Source organism: Syzygium oleosum, unplaced genomic scaffold (genome assembly GCF_021117445.2).
Source record: "Syzygium oleosum isolate NSW1041296 unplaced genomic scaffold, Sole_v2.1 Sole_v2.01, whole genome shotgun sequence".
Classification (NCBI taxonomy): domain Eukaryota; kingdom Viridiplantae; phylum Streptophyta; class Magnoliopsida; order Myrtales; family Myrtaceae; genus Syzygium; species Syzygium oleosum.
In genome coordinates, this window is record NW_026607485.1 from 4,111,448 (window position 1) to 4,130,740 (window position 19,293).

Below are 19,293 nucleotides of genomic sequence, written 5' to 3' on the forward strand. Positions count from 1 at the left end.
ACACCAGGCGACGGGCTACTAACGGGACGTCGAACTTCATGGCCTAAACTCAATTGAAGATTTGGGGGCCGACGAGCTTCATGGACACAACCTAGGTGACGGGTCATTAAGATTAGTTGACTCTATGTAAGGGCTTCAGACGGGACGACGAGGTCATCGAGCTTCATGGACTCAACTCAAGTGAAGATCTAGGGGGCCGACCGGCTTCATGGACTCAACCAAGGCGACGAGACGCCGAGGTGGCACGACCCTAGGTGGCGGTTGCGAACGGGACAGCAAGATCACCAAGCTTCGTGGACACAACCCAGGTCACGGGAACATCGAGTTCGCCCGACCTCAGGCGACGGTCGTCAGTTTTGCCGCGTGCAGACATATCAACGGCTGCAAATCTCCCCCGGCGTCGTTAGTGCCCACAGGCGAACATTACCCACTCGCCACGTCGGACGCCGCGGTGGGGCCCCACCCCCCGGAAGAGCCGTTTCCGGCCGCCACGTCAGCCTTCTCCTCCTTCCTCGATCTCGCTTCCCCCTTCACGCTCCAAACGCACCACCACCACCACCACCACCCGCCGCCGCCGCAAAACCCCCCCAAGAAAAACCAGTCGAAGAAGCTTCTCGTCTCTGCTCTCTCTCTCTCTCTCTATCGCCATGAACGTATTCAGGTTCGCCGGCGACATGACCCACCTGACCAGCATCCTGGTCCTCCTCCTCAAGATCTACGCCACCAGGTCGTGCTCAGGTAAGCGCTCGATTCCAATCCGCGAAGCTCGGCGAATTGCCTAGGTCGAATCGAACCGCCGTTTGGGTTCCGGCTGATTTGATTTTCTGTTCCGGGCGGCTTTGACCAGGGATCTCCCTGAAGACGCAGGAGCTCTACGCGCTGGTGTTCCTGGCGCGGTACCTGGATCTGTTCACGGACTTCATCTCGGTGTACAACACCGTGATGAAGCTGGTGTTCATCGGGAGCTCCCTCGCGATCGTGTGGTGCATGCGGATGCATCCCGTCGTGCGCCGTAGCTATAACAAGGACCTCGACACCTTCCGTCACTATTTTCTGGCGCTGGCCGCGTTCGTGCTGGCGCTTCTCGTTCACGAGAAGTTCACTTTTCAGGAGGTAAATGCACGTATTCAACTCTCTCTCTCGCATGTTTCGGGTTAATTTTGATGACTGGAGATAGAGGTTTCAGTGGGGGTTGGAACCACTTGTGTAGAACGTTTGCTGGAATCTTTTGAGACTTGCATGTTACATATCTACCGTTCATGGGCAATACTGGACACGGACATTTTGACACACGATCCTTTGCAATTTGTTAGTGTGTTTTGTTGCTAGGGTTGTCTTCATCCTAGTTGACTTCTGATTCTTCTTCCTTTTGGTCCTCATCAAATTCATTTCAGGTTCCTTTTTCCTCTGCATTAACAATTGCGTTTTTAGATTACCTTAATGTGCTTCCTTTTCTGTGCTTATATCTTCGGGAGTGATTTTTAGGTTGGATACTGAGTTCTCTGTGATATTTGCCAGTGATGTTCCTAGGTTTGACGTTTCTAAGCTTTGCCGGGGATAAGTCGGTGCCTGGGTTTACATTTTTCTCATTGTTTTCTCCTCACTCCGTGTTTCATTGCAAACCCTTATTAATTTGCTTATTAGTTGCTTGGATAGTAGATATTTTACAAGCTGTAGCTCTACTTATTTGTTCTTTAATTGAACTTATCTACCTTTGGCATTTGCTTGTGAACATAGTGTTTGTTTGGAGTCAATCCTTTTGCTCTAGCTTTTGTCAGTGTTGAAGTTTATGTCTTATTTAACATAGAACCCCAAAAAGCTGTGAAAACTCACAAATGTTGACAGTAAAAGTCATTTAGAATTATTGATTTTTCCTGAAAATTCAAATTTACTTTCTCATCTGGGCAACAGAGAAAATATTTGCCTGGAAACCAAAAAAGTGCTTTGTTTAAGTCAATCCCAACGCACTCTTAGTAGCTGCAGGAGGGGTTATGAAAATAATTGATCGGCAACTTAATTTCCGTTGAATAAATATAGCCATTCGTGGAATTAGTGGCCTTTGGTGGCCAAAAGAGTAAAAGAATCTATGGCCTTCTGATCATGCTGAGGGCTATTTTATATGATGTGGGCTTCTTCTGTACAATGAAGTGTGGTGTGGAGTGGGTAGGCTACTTCTTGTTGACTTAAAAATTACATTTTTAGCCATGTTTAGGACAATGCACATTCTAATATGTTTTATGCACATCCGAAAGACTGCTTAACATACTAAAATCTCTAACTGCCTTTTCATGGCATTTGCTTGTCTTAGAAGTAAATTACCAATATTTTGAACGAGAAGCAATAGAAAGTCTCAAATTGGATGATGGTAATGTCAATTTTCATGTTCCAAATTACTAGGGTGCCATAAAATAGAGCCAATGTACCGTATCATGGTTCGTGATATCTGGCGCATAAATATTGTCCTTGTCATTTTCTCCAGCAATTCTCATGGTTATCTCTAAATTAGGAGACTGTGTCAGAAAGGTGTCTTCAGTGGAAAACAAATTCTGTTAATAGTAGAGGCCATATTACTATTGTTGTTTATGTTATAATAAGCAAAACGGTCTAGTTCAGCATCATAGATGCAATGAAAATGAAAGTTTGTTTATATTAGTACTACCAATTCTAGCACCCACTCTGTAACTTTGTTTACAGTTATGTTCAACATAATTTTTCTTCCCCTCCCACACTTTCCTCTCCCCAAACAAAGCATTAGAAATCTAGAAAACGCTGTCTATGCTAGTTGTTTCTGCTGTTGGGTCTCGGAGGGTAATTGTTTCATTGTATGGGAAAAGATGACTCCTCCAGCGTAAGTGTATACCTAGTGCCATCATTTTAGGGCCTTGATGTGCCGTTAAGAGCCGCCAATATCAATGTGAGGGTGTTGGAATGGCCTACACAAAGCAAACTTGTAATTGATGGATTGGTTTCGTGATTCTCCTGGGACCACCTCTTGGTTAATGCTGGGAGAAACAGATGGTCTCAGATGGTCTCGTGATTCTTCATGGTCCTTTGTGGGACAATTTGTAGCCTTTAACTTCTCTGTTACAGCATTTTTCGTAAGGGCTCAGTGGCTGTTGTCTCCATATGTTTAGTTTCAATGTTTGGAAGCCTAGAAGAAGTGATACAATCATGTTGTAATCATTTTTTGGTGATCTGTGAGTTTATGCACGATTCTTTTCCTTTGGAAACAAAAGGGAAACAAGAAATAGGAATATGCACGGTAAGTTAATCTATGAATCTTTTCCTTTGGAATAGAATCCAGAAAAAGAAATGGGGAGAAGGATCAAAATGCTTTCTAGACAATTGTTTTGTGTTTTTTGAAATCCTACTTTAAGTGCATTACATTCCCTGAGTTTTTCCTATTAGACTTGATTTTTCTACGTTATTACTACACTTCAGGATCTCTTATGAGATTGTCGCGTTCTTGCCTATTTGAACCGTTAAGTTGCTATCTGAGATCATTTATTAATTGTACTGCAGATCTTTTGGGCGTTTTCAATATATTTGGAGGCTGTTGCAATCCTTCCCCAGTTAGTTTTACTACAACGAAGCGGCAATGTTGACAATTTAACAGGGCAATATGTCTTCTTTCTTGGGTGTGTATATCTCTTAATATTTTACATGCTTTCAGTTAAAAGTGGAGTTTTTCTTGCTTCTCTTTCATTATGTTCTGTTGATGTTCCTCTGCACCAGTGGTACTCTAATTACCTAATTCATAGACATCCACTTACAATATTCGGTGAGAAAAAGTCTAATCTCAGGAACTACCTCGTATTGTGGCCCCTGTTATTAAGTTTCCCCTATTCTTTTTGGATAACATACTTTTATATTTTCCCTTGTTACTCGTATTTGGGGTGTTAATTTCTTTCTAATCTAAGCCTATCTTTTTCTTTTTAAGGTTTAACTAAGCCCATCTTGTGATGTTATCGAGTCCTTTCTTTGTGTTTTGATAACTTGGTCAAGCCTCATCTGTCCAAATCCTTTTGATCATGGAATACATATCAACTCGAATATAATAAATCTTTTATCATTGCATGCATAGTCTTGCTGTTGAAAGAGTTCTTCTCGTTCTATTTTTCCCTTCATTTTGCTGACAACAGGGTGTTTGGAGTTTCTCTGAGCACCGACTAATTCCCATTGAGTGTATATTTCCCTAACCCACGAGTACTGGAAATTTATCGAAGCATACAACTGAATCATCCTATAGATGGCTAAGAAAATGCAAGATGTAATGATTTGAACTCAAAATTTGAGCAAGGAAAAAGAACACACTTAACTTTGAGCAATCTCTTGGGGTTAAGTATCTTTCTTTTTACTGAATAACGAACTTTGCACATAATACAGAAAAAAACTGACGTGGAGATGTAGTTTTACTTCCTTTTATCATGTGGAACTCCATTTGCAATCCTATGTCAACACTAAAATTTAGAATCATCCTAAATCAAAGAGTTCAGCGACCAGTATTTTATCCTTTATAAGTTGAGAAGTTGTAAAGGTGGGCTATTCCCGCAAGTTATCCCTGTGCCTATCTTTGCCTTGGTGTTACCTAAAACCTGAAGCAGATTTCCAAACATCTGTTAGTCACTGAGTACATGCAATTTCTGGCTCATGTGGTTGCTGTTTAATCCCTTTTCTCCCACCCCCTGAAATATATGCCTATTGGAGTGAGTCTGTCGATCATTAATTTATTGAGAATGAAACTCTTCGGATTAACAAGCGAAAATCTTATCGCTCCACTGATGAGCTAAGTGAAAGTCTCTGATGAGAAAAGGTAACCTGAAAGTTGGTGGGAGTAATTTCTGGGGATAGTTCTTTCTTTGGCCTCGGTGAGCTGTACTAAAGAACCTTTTTTAGCTTAGGATTGCAAAGTTCACGTTCTGTGTTTACCAGTTGACAGTCACAGCCCCCCTCCATTCTCTCTCCCTGCTAATGAATGTTGGTGGTGTTTCATCTGGAGCGTTCCATTTATTCAGCTCCTTGTGACTTTTAGTGGTAAGTAGAATTTATGATGAGAACTTGGGATGAACCATCGCAAATAAAAATAGCGACTATGGACTTAGCCTCATGTTGTGTCTGTCCATTTATGTCTAATCACATTCACATTAGTTTCTTATCTTTCCATTTATTGACAATGATCTTTAGGCTTCGTGCCTAAAAGTTTATCACTAATAAAGAAAAAAAGCTTCTTCATCTCTCACTAGTTGCCAGACAGTCCAAACCATGGTTAGTGTATTGAAGAAAGCCATTTCTCCTTTTTACTAATGGATAAGCCTTCTGAAGCCAACAATTTTGTATTAACAGATCTTGCAATAACCTATTTAATTCTAACGGCAACAATGCCAAAATTTATAGAATAGGTCCCAAAGATTGAGCTGCAATCCGTTTTGTATTGAAGGTAATATGTGCCTGTTACCATATCCAAGAAACTGAACCATGTTAATTGGCAAGGAGATTCGAACCTGTTCTATGTCCATATTATATTGGAGATCACAGTATATGATGTATTTAACCATGTATTGGTTAACTTTTATATCTTGCCTTCGTCAAGCACAAAGGAGAAAGAGGATGACATAGAAAATCTGCTGAGATAAGCTATCTGCAGCTTTTGTAGTACTTAGCACATTTTCAGTAGGATGTTCTAGGATTACTTGGCTCCTTTGATTTGGTAAAGAATTTGTATTTGCTTCATCTCGTGTTTCCATATGCTGGCGTTATATAATGTTCTTAAATTCTGTTCCCACCTTTCAGGGCTTATCGAGTTTTCTACATCCTCAACTGGATATATCGCTATTTCACCGAGCAGCATTTCAGTCGATGGATAGGTAAGGTTTTCTTGTTAAACTTTTGGGATTCTAATTGCAATTATTGTTCAGAAGTGGAACAATTGATCATCTTTCTTTGTTCATCAGCTTGCATCTCGGGGCTTGTCCAGACTGCTCTTTATGCAGATTTCTTCTACTATTACTTTATCAGGTCGTTAAAGTGAAACCACTCAGATAATTATTGCTCTAATATAGCTGTACAAGTGACGTGAGATTCCCTCCTTTTTTGTAGTTGGAAGAACAATGCCAAGCTTCAGCTACCAGCTTAAGCCAATAATGAAGGGGGTTGAATGGTTGGAACTCCTTGAGCAAATCACTCGGCATGTTGTCGTTGTCGTCATCGCTGTGGATCACATGCTGAATGACAATGCATGGGAAGAAAAAGGAAATTGGCGTCGGCCCCATACACTGATGGCATTCCCATTTTGGGTGGATGGATAAAAAGATTGTACTGGAGAAGATATCCATCAATTCGGATGTCACCGGCCACGTCTGCACACACGAGATGAAGGTTTGCAACTCGTTACACTTTCTTGTAAAGTTATGGATCTGGAGGCTTTTTCATGTGCCCATTGTTTTCATTGAAAGCGTTGTATCAGTAATTTCGGTGTAATGTATCTATGGTCCGCCTTTTTGGTCTGTAAAAGTACTTCAGGAATGAAAAAAGAGATGAAAAGGAGAAATTTCTGCTAGGATTTGGTAGGTTTCGTTTTGCATGTGAATGACCTCCCCTGGGATTTGGCAAGCTCAATTGATTTCTAAACTAATGTCAGATTCTAATTGAAATTGCAATAAAGTCGAGAAGCAATGGGGTCAGGTCATCTCATCTCCATTCCAGTTTTCAGGGTGGTCCTTCAGAATCTGCCCAAAACCTATTGCTTCATGTGAAACCCCGCAAACCACATGCCGAAATTGATGATTGTGTCTCATCGATCCAACTCGAAGTTGATTTATCAATCAAAACCTTCTTCAGTGAACTTTTGTTTTCGCCGTCGGCTTCACTAGTTCTATAATAATAGTGAAGTCGTCACCAAAAATGGCTTAAAGTAAAAAAGTAAATCAAAGAAAAAAATGATCTAAATCCTTGGAGATAGAATGCCTACTCGACTAATTGAAATATGAAGCCAAATTGAAATGAGGTTAACGAGGAGAATCGTGTGCTGCAGTACCGATACTTTGTAGAATTGCTTTGTCTATCTCCTCAAGTCCATTTTGTAAGTTAATTCATACAGTGTTGTATGAACCGGTCTTGTACTTATACCCCTTCACTCCCTTCAAATCCATTTTTGTCTGCCCCTTTTGTGTGAAAAGCGAAGAGAGCGGGATAACATCTTCATTGTGATTCAAACGATGACATGAGAATTTTTATTGGGCTACGGTAAAATAATACCTCCTACGCAATAACTTGTCCCGAACTTTTGGATCGAGTTTTTGAGTGAACGTGAATATAACCAGGTATGTTAATGGGCTTGAACTTGGACTTGGATTTTCTCTTGATGATCTCCTCAATTGGGGTATTGGGTTTGATGTCATTCGGTGCTTGTATATATTGTACTCATTTAGCTACGAATGAAATTTTTCTTCGCCGAACAAAGACTTTGCGCAAAAAAAGCATGTCGTCTTTTCTTTTTCCCTACTTTTGATGGTAAATTCCCCTTCACTGGTCAACATTAGTTTGGAACAAGCTCCAACACCGAGAGCAATACTTGCATACTTATGATGCGTATGAAGCATAGAGTATATATATGAACCATTCGACGATTGGATTCATATCATATGGGGTTTGCATAGGTTTACATGATCCGAAAATTTCATCGAGCTCATGACTCGTGCACTACATTTTCAATGAGGATTTTAAACCGGCATTACATATTTAGGAGTACTTGATCTCGTTGTATTAAACCCCTATACAAATGTCACTTTATGTTAACCATTAGACTTATGCCGAGAAAGTTATTTAAACAAAAACATATTGTACAGATACTAACTTTCCAATTTTGTCAATTTAATCCTAAACTTTACACAAAATTCCACTGTAATCCTTCCGGCCAATTTTCACCGGAAATTGCTGACATTGCGGTATGCCACATAAGATAATCGGCAATAACTGGACAATCATGTTGATTTCCTGGAAGAACTACATAGGAATTTCGTGTAAAGATTCATGACTAAATCGGCAAAATTGAAATATTTTGGACAAAATTGACATCCGTGCAATAATTTTAGGACTGACTTGATAATTTTTCTGACCTATGCATGCGCAATCAATTTTTGTGACGATCATACCGCCCCGTTCTCTTCCTTTTTAAAGGGAAAAAAAAATCATATTTCAGGACTTCCTTTTTTATATTTCATGGAAGGCTTCTCTCAAGCTGTCATTATTACCCATTCTCTCCTGCTTACGTCTTTCTCGTCTAGGAAGCTACCAGCAATCGATATCGACTTGTACCAATTGATTTCGCCAAAACATTCCCTGTCTACGAAGCATAACCCTATTGAGATTCTGGAGAGCAATTTATATTAGATTTCCTTCTACTTGAAGCTTATCGCATGTCATGAGTAGTTCATGTATCTCCACTTGCAGCGTTGCGAGACTTGTAGATCTCCATCGTTTTCGTAAGACCCACGGTTACACACAGATTGTGCCAATCATTCCGTCTTTAGTGGTTCTGACCTATTAAAAATCTCCATGCACGCATGCACTCTTTGCTTTTCGTCCCACATGCTTAGGGGACATGTTCATCCATATTATTAAGTAGTGAGATTAATCATGACGCGCGGCATTGTTTTTTTTTTTTTTTCGAGGTGTCGAGGTGGCCACCTTGCAACGCACTCCTCGACTATTCCTCGGGGGAAATTAAGCAAAGAACCCACCGCCATGGCCCCCACTTAAATCACAAGTCTTTCGGTGGGAATCGAACCCGTGAGGTCTGCCTTTTGCTAACTACGATCCTGGGAAGTACGCCTTAACCAACTGAGCTACCCATGGGTGGGTCGCGCGGCATTGTTTGGCAGCGTAAGCTTTCGAAATAAGGGATTGATTGAGTGATTAAGGGGTTGATTTGGATGTGATAGATCATGTGTTTAAATCATAGTGTTTCCTACTAAGATAAACCTTGAGGTCGCAGCTGACAACCAATTAATGAAGCCTCCCTTAGTGTACATGGATTGGGGCGATTTATGTACACTTGCAAGAAATTTGCCAAATTAGATGGTTTAGATATCCAATATTAATACTAAAAAAAAGAGGTGGCTTCAAAACTGTCTTTCTGAATAAACTAGTTTATGATTCTGTTTCTTCCCCAAGAGAGTTCTCCAGATACCATGAGTACATAGAGGTCTAGCATATATTAGTCTATATTAAGGGTTCGTTTGGTTCAGTATTCCCAAAGACCTTTAAGTCAAAGTTAGCATTTCCAATATACTTTAAACCAATGCAAAATTTACCTAGCAAAGGCATTTTGCATTTTCGAAAATGCAGCTTTTCAGGATTAATGAACTTTTTTTCCAACTTTACTCTCACTATTAATTTTATATTCCACTTTTGCCGTCACAAATCACTGTTCATCGTCTCCCTCTCTTGAACTAACCTTTCATATCGAAATCTGGGTCCCTGGTTTGACACTTTGCCAAGGGTTGTGCGAGGCTCACCGAGCGTCGCCGAGAGTCATTGACGATCACGAGTCTAGGTCAATGAGGTCGCGTAACCCTTGGCATCACCTTGCATGAGCTGCCCGACCTCGGGCAGTGACACGTGTGATCATCTTATATATATGATACAGATTCGAGGATGGATGGCGGTTTCAATCAATGGGGTCAAATGATCTCGCTAAAATTTTTTACTGTGCTAATAAATTTTAATAGTTTTAGGGTAGATGTCACCGGTGGTCCTTAATTTTTTTTGCCGAAAATCAAAACTATTCCTCTATTTTTTTTTTATTCATAAGCATCGCCAATCAACTTTTTAAAAAGTGTCACCAATCATCCCTAAATCAGTCCAATGGTAGACTATGTTGATGTTAGTGTCATTTAATATTTTTTGACGTGAATTCTTTTCTTTTCTTTTCTTTTTCAAATGTCCTCTCTATCTCTTTCTCTATCTAACTGCAAAAATTCCTCCTCCTCCTCCTTCAAACTCTACCAAATTAAAAGCCTACAAAATATCAAACCCACAAAACCATGCAAAAACCAAAAGCTCAAGCGGCCATAGTCACGAGCTCCAAATCTCGCAGCTATGTTGCCCAAAGCTTAAGTGATCATGGTGGATGTGCTCAAAGCTCAAGCAACCATGATTGGGAGCATAGAGCTTGAACTCGGTCGTCCATGGCCACGAGCTTGAAGCTCAAGCATCCACCTCGGCCGCGACCTTACACATCAAGCTCGAGTGACCTTTGGGAGCTCCAAAATCAAGCTTTCATGCATATGTAAGCTGTGTTAGAAAAGTTGCACAGTGAAAAAGTAGCATGGTTTAGAGTAAGTATCGGATTTCTGCTACACGCTCTCGACATCATAGCAGTCACAAGCTTAGAGGTCAAGCTCAAGCAATCAAGGTAACTGCGAACTTGAAGCTCGAGCATCCATCATTGCGAGCTAAGCTGAAGGCCAAGCGCGGTCGATGACAAGTTGGCGAGATTGGCCTGGCAATTGGTGACCGGTGGTGCTGGCAATAAAGGGGGCGTGGGCGGCTGAGCTTAGGGGCTGTTTTGTAACTTGCCAAACAGTACCCGATTCTATTCTTTTGTTCCCTGGAATAAAAAAATAACTAAAATCCGTTTGGTAAATTTTTTATTCTCGGGCTCAAATTTGTTCCCAGAATCAGTTTTGGAACATAATCAAGAATAAAAAAAAAAGTTGATTCTTGATTCTGGGAACAAGAATCAGAAATGGACAAGAATTTCTTCTTCTTCTTCTTCTTCTTCTTCTTCTTGGCAGTCTTCTTCATTTTTCCTGAGCTGGCCGTCGGCGAGGGCAAGGGCTAGACCTCGCCCCTGTCCTCGCCAAATTCGACGAGGGCGGCTCGCAGCCTGAGCGAGGGTCGCCCTCGCCGCCGTCCTAGCCAGATTCGGCAAGGGCGGCTCACAGCTTGGGCGTGGGCCGCCCTCGTCAGATCTAGCGAGGGCGACCCTCACTCAAGCCGCGAGGACTGCCCTCGCCCAAGCCATGAGTCGCCCTCGCCGACCCTGGCTTGTGGTCGGTCACCGGCGCCGGCGACCTAGCCATGGGCCAAGAAAGGGGAAGAAGAAAAAAAGAAAAGAAAAAAAAAGGGAAAAAAAGGAAATATTAATAAAATCAAAATATTATTAATAAAAAGAAATTTTGTGCAGTTACCAAATGAATTTCTATTCTTTTTCCATTTCAGGAATAAAAATTGTGAACAGTTACAAAACATATTTAAATGCTTAAAAATTGTTTCCGGGAATGAAATTAAAAAAAGTCATTTCTGAGTAGAAATTATTTCCAGAAATAAAATGGTTACTAAATACACCCTTAGAGTCCGATTGATTGGGTAGGGTTTGGGGTGGTGTGGGTGGATGGGTAAGGAATTAGAAATTCAGTTGAGGGCATTAAATTGCAAAGGAAGTGGCAACTTTGTAAAATTCAGATTAGATCATGGGGTGAAAAGTCATGTATGATTTGTTCTTTTCGACTATTATTATAAAAATATCATTAAATTAAGAATAAATCTAAAGCATAACTTTGCAACTTCTTCTTTGGGTCTTCCTTTTTAATAATGAAACAAAAAAATATCATTGCATAAGAGAGGGAAATCAAAATTTGCACCTTGCAAATTGCAAATCAACTTCTTCAACAATCATTTCTCCAATTCTTGTGCATGGAACTTAGGAATAGTTTTACGTGCCCGTGGTCCCTCGGAATTTACATTTTTTTAATAGTAGTGGTCGACAAGTTTCTTAATGAAGCTTGATGATTATTTGTTGCACTTGCCAGCCACGCATGATTTGAGATTCTCAAGTAGTTTACTTATGCATGGTTTGTCGCGCTTCTATTAACTAATTGCCATGCTTTCCTGTTCAAACATTCTTGTTTATTACACGTTAGTAATGTCCAACTCATGCACACTCGCCCCCAGGCAAAATTTATCACGTAGTAATGGAAGTGGACACGAGGTGTAAAGTGCCATGACTTTCGTGCATATGTTTGCTGTTGATAATAATGCCTATGAGGACCATTTTGATTAATATAATTTATAAAAGAAGACCCACAATTCTCTCTCTCTCTCTCTCTCTCTCTCTCTCTCTCTCTCTGCGATGAGCACCACAGACGTCGACAAGTGCCTCCCCAACTTCATCGCCGGTACCAGCGCATTGGTAGCAAATGGTTGAGGAATGGAGATAGAGGACGTACGGATTAGGCTTTAGGTCTTTCTTAAGATGTGGTAAGTAGGGTTTAATGTAAGGCCTATGTAAAGATAAAGAGGATTATCGAACTATTTGTCTTTTTCAAAAATCAAAATAGAACTTAATAGGCGTGGGCATTGTAAACATACGACAGATAAAAAAAAAATTCATTGTGTTCCCAAATGGAATTCAATACCACACACAAATTTTCCAATAATTAATCAGCTTTTCAAGCATGGATGGACCAAAATTTTATGTAACCTATGATTACACAACTTTCGTGGTTGTCTTCTTGTCTGTCCCATGATGTGGAAAAAAGTAAAATAAAACAACAAACAAAGGCCACTAAGTGATCCTCATGAACATAACTTATAATGATTTGGTCTAAAGGAGTAGTAGACCACACCTTGAACATTAAGTATGTAAGAAAGAAGTTTAATCGACTTTTCATTGCTGTTGGTAGCTCGAGGCCAAAGATAAGGAAAAACATTATTAAATTTGTCTTGTAGATTTACATTTTGAAGCTACATGGGCCCCCCCTCCCACTTATAATTTCTCTTCAATCTGTAGTTCCTTTTGAATTTGATGTATAGATGAGACAGATTGTGACTAGGTGAGGTGCCTATGAGCTGCCTTCCTCAAGCTTGACCTAGAAAGCTAGAAGCGGATCGAATTCGTGATCCAGCCAGTAGAAAGTTAATAAGAAATGCTTTCACGATTTTCAAGATGATTCTAAGATTTATCTTAATGAGACCCCACCCATTTGCATATGCAAAGTTTACGGGGGAACGAAAATAGATTTTTTCGAGTCTAGTTGCTCTTTGAAAAGTGGATATTTCAGTCGACATAGTTGAATTCGATTTGCACGTCCTTTTACACCTTATACAAAAGGGGGGAAGGGTCTTGCAACATCCATTCATGAAAGTTCTGATAGATAGGAGTCAGAGAAACCAGCTCATTGGTAGATGAAGATGAAGACCACGAGGCAGAGATCATACAAGGTTTTAGTCACCACTCGATGAGAGCGTCATTTCCATCCGTGAGTTGCAGCTCGTCGTATCTAATAGACTAGGTGCCGCATATACATTTTGGAACCAACTCATCATTAATAATTGTTCCACTTGAAACAAATTTTAGTAATATGAAATGAAAGTTGAATTTTCGCAATATTTTGAGCCCCTCTTACTTGCACCTTGGATCCAAGATAGTGGATGCTAGAAAAACGTGCAGAGTTTCCTTGTGACTTTTGAGGAATTTCACCTTCATGGCCACTACTACTTTATTAAAGAAGGGATCACCCTCCTTGTTCGTTAATTGGACCGACATCATATATAAAAACAGAATGGCTCGGTTGCTTGACAAATAATCATTGGCAGTCAAATTATCAATCACATCGTTGATTACTTGCAAGAAGTCCCTTAAGATTTTATCAACCCTCCGATCTTGTTGTGTCAACGGTTGTCACTTCCACTATGAGGGGTGAAGAAGAGCATTAACACACCCATCTACTCGCGTGCCTTCTTCAATATCTTTTATGTTGAACTCCACCTTGTTCTTACGACCAAAAGGAATTTTTCAGCATGTCTTGTGTTATGTACAGGACCTCCAACTCTTGATGCCTTAGTGGGGAGGATCTAATTGATTAAACCCATCCACATATGTTGCCCACAGAATCTTAAAACTAGCGGAGGTCTCGGGCATGCACAAGTTAATATATGAAGCACACTCAATTTAATGTATTGACACGCAAACCTCATATGGAAAAAAATATCATTGCAAACTGGCTTTACTTGTTGGACCAGAGGGCCAATCAAGCAGGTGTTAAGGCTGGCATTGTCTACCATGATGCTAAAATTATACCTGAGATGCCAAACTCATTAAAAACTCTTATTATTTCGACGGCGACGTTTCGATAATCATGCGGGGCTATTAACTTCTTAAGCATAACAACCTGATGACATGATTCCTCATCCCCATTGAACCAATGGCTGGTGAAACACAAAATGCATAACTCTTAGTGCTGGTTCTTAAATTAGAAGTCAAAGAGACTCAAAAGTTATCCGTCGACACTAGATGCATCAATGTCGACCTTGTCTATTCGAATAGCGTCTTGCCCTTTTTTGTATTTCTTCCCCGCAAAACAGACTTGCACTGAGTTATAAAGCTGTTTGAGTGTTGAAGCGAGGATTTTCGGCGAACTAAAGGGTGGCTCAGTGGCAACACAATATACGACATTCGGAAATTCTTATATTAATCAATAGTATATAGGAATTTGTAGGTGATAAATATCATTAGTGGAAATGTAGTCGGATTATTTACCTGGAAGTAGTGGAATGCCCAAATTGTATTTTTTAGTGTTTGTAGTTTCCGATGAGTGTTCCATTAGGATTGAATTAATGAATATTTGCTCTTGGGTGGATTATTTAGAGTGACTGTAATTGATTTTCCGGCATATTAGTTAGAGAAAGGGACTGATATACTCCAAATTACATATTTGATGATTTTCAAGTTTAAATTTACTAAGTTGTGATTGTCCTGGTGTTTAGTAATTTTTGTGGAACGTTTTAGTGGATTCAAAATATTTTTCCGAATTATCAATGTTTAAAACAGACACTAATTTTCTTGTTTGCGTACTGAAGTTTTAGTAGGATGGGAAAGGTAGTGCTCTAAAAGAGCTACATTGATTGAAGAAAACTGTCTTCCCAATTCCCCATCAGTGGTTTGCATACTTCTTACTTCTATGCAGTTCACTTTTACATAGAACATGAGAAACTACATAAAACCAATTCAAAACTTTTATCTAAAATTCAATGCACACCTCCTCTCCTCTAACTTCTCTCTCTGACTCTCCTTTGCACCACCCCTCCACTATGGGAAAAACCCTCTTATCTCCTACCACCTCCACCGGTGCTCTCTTCTCACCATAAAAATTCAATTGTCCTGAAGAAATAATTCAAAAGCCAAGGATTATTGGAAAGAATTCATTAGGCCTTATTATTCAATATTTCAACAACCGCCAAAGTATGGCATGGGAGACTATTAGGATATAGCAAGACATTTGATAAGGATTTCCTGGAGAGAGAGATACGGCGACAACAATCACCTAAGAAGCTGATCTTATCGCAATGCAATTGCCTAAGAGAGACGACCACCGTGGTAGGTGGTTGGGTCGCTGCTTATAGCAATCAGCATTGCAAGTGGTTGTCGCTTCCCAATCTCCTCTCCAGTTAGTCCCTGTCAAATATCTCGATATATACGAATTGACACATTTAAATTAGCATGCTAGGATGTCATTTTTTAAATAATAACATGAGTATATACATTTCAACATTCATAATTTTGAAATAAGAGCCAATAACCAATTAATATGACACTGACTAAATACATTTCAACATTATAATCAATAAAATTTTCAAACTATAATTATATTTTATATATAGTGAACTTACGTTTTAATTAGTTTTCATTTCACATGGTGAAATGATCAATACATAAATATATGTTAACGTGGTAATATTGCGGGTTGTGAAGTAACACCTTAAAAGTTTGTTATGCGGTTATAGAGGTTAATTTGTGTGTCTTGTTCGCATTTAACATGTAGATAAGTTGACCAATCGTGTCAATTGTATCATATCATGTGAATTGCTTTCGATATAGTAATTGATCGTGTGATATTTAATTGGCCAAACATATATTATATATGCCAATATTTATGAAACTTGGCTTAAATTAGGTACCTATTAGAGTATTTAAATATTAAATCCCTTTTTCTATTACAAATTCAAATTTTTAACACAATCCACAATTATCTTACAAAATATTGACATGATACCAAAGTAAAAGATTTGAGTTCAAATCTTTTTAAGCCATTTTTCTGCCTCCTCGTTATATATTTCCATGTCCTAATCTTAGGCAAAAGTCTTAATGTTAAAAATATTCAAATACTAAATCAAATCATTTGTACTATACTCTTTTAAAAAATTCAAGAGACTTAAACCTTTTTCTCGAAAGCAACCCAAAACGTCCAATGTGAAACGTGGTGAGTCCCACAATGTCCCATCCATCGTTCTTCTTGTCATGTCTTCCTTTCGGCCAATGTCTTTTTCTGCACCATCCCCGCTCCGCTCCGCTCCTGCTGCAGACTTTTGCAGAATTCTTAGTGTACAGAGAGCTCAGAACAGCAAGTTGACGACATTTACATTTGCATTCACTCGTTTTGGCTCAACACGCTCACGCATCAAAGTTGTCCCCACCAAGAAAAAAATGTTTCTTCTGCACTTTTATTCTCTACTATAGTGAGAAAGCATTTTGGGATGAGTTTTTTTGTCCTTATCCGAGAAAATGCCATGAATTGCCAGCCTACTTAATATTAGACACAATGGGTATGAGCAAATCCTTAAAAAATTCCATCTTAATTCTTATTCGGATCTCGAGATTATTAAGATATAAAACTCCTAGAAAGTATTCTTTCCTTCTTGTAGAAGATAAATATAAAAATAAAAATTAGGAATGCAAAACGTGCAGACACCAATATGTTAATATGAGGAACGCATTTATAGAGCTCGCCTGATAGGATCAGGACTACCCATGGAGGTCCTCGTAGGACTTGCAAAGCTCCCTTTCAAGCACCGAGGATTCAAGAAAAACCCCTAGTTAAGTGTTAACCAAGAATTGCCAGCCTACATAATATTAGACACGAAGCCTAAATATATTCATGAAACTCATGAAATACAAGAAATAGAGGAGGATAAGTATACATATTATCCCAAAAGGGTAGCACTTCCAACCTATCCCAGCTTTGGATAAGTTGAACTTGTAAGGTTAGGTAAGTTAAAACTAATTTAATTGGTGTATTAAATGACGCGACGGCCTTTAAAAGAGCAACGGAATAGATAAATGATAGGCCAATCAAAGTTCATCACATCATTGTTAATTACAATAATATTTCGAACCAATTTGAGTATAACTATTCCAATAAAAAGGCTTAATTTCATTCTATCCTCCAGAAATATGATGAAGTGCACATACAACTTTCATTCTATGATCGTGATGGGAACTTGCATCGTCTTAGAAAAGGCGAGCGAGATAGAATATGTGCTTAAATCATAGATCTCGCTATGACAAAAAAAAAAAATCATAGATGTCGCTCGTAGTAGATTTAGGGCTACGTGCGCCCGAAGCTGGGATCAAATAACTACTAGATTATCCAAGTTACACCAATCTCTGTGTGTGCATGCGCGTTGGTGTGATTAGATTAGTCTTTTTCATTTTGTCGGTATAAAAATTGAAGAAAACAAATTTTATCATACAAAGTTCGAGAGGAACTTGTAATATTTAAAAGTTTAAGGGCAATGTATGTATTTTCAAACGGTTTTGCCTTATTTCTCCATTGTCATTTTCTTTATATAATATTCGAAAAATGCACCACACATTTTAAAAAAACTAATAGAAATAAAAAAAAAAATTTGGTCAGAGATAGAAAGTTCAACGACTAGAACAAAACATAAGCTTACAGAGTAAACGCCTCCTATCCCAAAATTTAGGGTGGTGATGTAAAATTTCCTTTCATTTAACCGCTCTTTAATCAATGAGTGATCTCTCTACTTTTCACGATCTCACGTACCATCCAAATAAAAAACGATCTATATAACTTGAAGGTGATGATGATCTTAGAGCCTAGTGGCCATATGTTGGGCGTCGCATGCATATCATCGTTCCGATCTCCAATATTTGCGTTGTTGAACTTGAATATAAATCTCAAACAACCTCAAACTAGCGTAAAGCGTTTTACGGCTATGTGGGTGTCGTTGAGCCACGATTAGGGTATACTTGTGTTGGCGTGGGAGGATGGAGTAGGGCTGCCTACAAAGGTATCATAGTCAAGGGTGTGGATATCAGACGTCAAATATGTCTTTGATCCCACATGCACATGCCTAGGCTATTAAATCAGTAGATAAGCCTCTCTCACGATCTGAACTAACGTGGTATGTTTTGAAGTTGTATGGGAATATATGGTTTGGAGCTTCCTATAACGAGATAAGAACCAAAGTCGGGAGGTGAAACATCACACATGTCTTTAGTCCCATATCAATCGCATTTGTGCTGATGCGATTGTGGATAAGTCTGATGCAATCTCAAACAAAAATGATGTATGTGTTTCATAGTCATTCGTGCACGGATGAGCCGCAATTAGGACAGATAACATTTAACTAACAGTAAATTCAGATAGAATCGCTTACAATATTATATTCCTCTTTAATGGAACAACATAATAGTTTGAAAGACTCCAAGGAAGAATGACATCTCTAATGGTAAATCATACCCTAAAAAAAGTGCGATCTTGAACAAAACAATAGATAATATAAGATACTCTCTCTTCTTGATTTTGGTCTGTTCTTTTACAATATCCGTACCTCAATTTCACAGCTTTCCTGTGTCTCGGAACTTCAACTCATGGCATGGGGCCGAGCAGATGCTCTAAACACCCAATAATATTTCTTATTGGCTTGATTTCCTCATCATTCATGCATGCTTTGAACCAGCGATTTTTGGCATTGTTAAACACGAGGCAACCCTCAAGTCATTCAAATTTCTACATTAATCAAAAAGAAAAAAGATGTGACACTTTAAATACTTCAAAAGAACTCGACCCAGAGACACCTGTGACAGGAGTTTTATATGGAAGGCCTTGGAACTTGCCTTGAGGCTTGAGCTCTCGTGGCGAGACAGGGAGGAGCTGTAAGAAAGACAAGCACATAGATTGTGATCGCTGCAGTTTTTGTCTGCTCTTTCCATTTCCAGTATTTTGTTTATTTTTCTATTCTGATTCTGCTGAGTTCATCTCATTAACAAGAAGTGATCTTCAGCTGGGCATTGTTTGCTCGTCTCTCCAAAGACAAGGAAGAAAACAAGGCATTTTTTGGGTTCTATTTCTTTGTTTGCAAAATAGGACCTTCGTGCACTTTGACATCACATATCGTTTGGGTCCGGAGGTTTTGGACCTCCGAAAATATATAAGGAGAGACAAGTGCGATTTCCATTTTATCACGTTTTACCGTAATTAATTATGT

At 39.2% G+C, this 19,293-nt stretch overlaps 1 protein-coding gene across 1 annotated transcript; it reads left to right on the forward strand.

The window, feature by feature from the left end:
- The first annotated feature begins 357 nt into the window (after nt 1-357).
- LOC115684756 (ER lumen protein-retaining receptor A) lies at nt 358-6,466 on the forward strand. The gene is made up of 6 exons (XM_030609620.2): nt 358-738; nt 848-1,113; nt 3,523-3,638; nt 5,791-5,864; nt 5,952-6,015; nt 6,097-6,466. The coding sequence occupies exons 1-6, from the start codon at nt 648-650 to the stop codon at nt 6,131-6,133; spliced, it is 648 nt and encodes a 215-aa protein (XP_030465480.2). The 5' UTR covers nt 358-647; the 3' UTR covers nt 6,134-6,466.
- Nucleotides 6,467-19,293: the final 12,827 nt, after the last annotated feature.

Excerpts from the sequence above, each read along its gene's own strand:
- LOC115684756 (XM_030609620.2), top strand. The coding sequence starts at position 648 with ATGAACGTATTCAGGTTCGCCGGCGACATGACCCACCTGACCAGCATC. Across the intron at positions 1,114-3,522 it reads AGAAGTTCACTTTTCAGGAG|ATCTTTTGGGCGTTTTCAAT; the intron begins GTAAATGCACGT and ends ATTGTACTGCAG. Across the intron at positions 5,865-5,951 it reads GCATTTCAGTCGATGGATAG|CTTGCATCTCGGGGCTTGTC; the intron begins GTAAGGTTTTCT and ends TTTGTTCATCAG.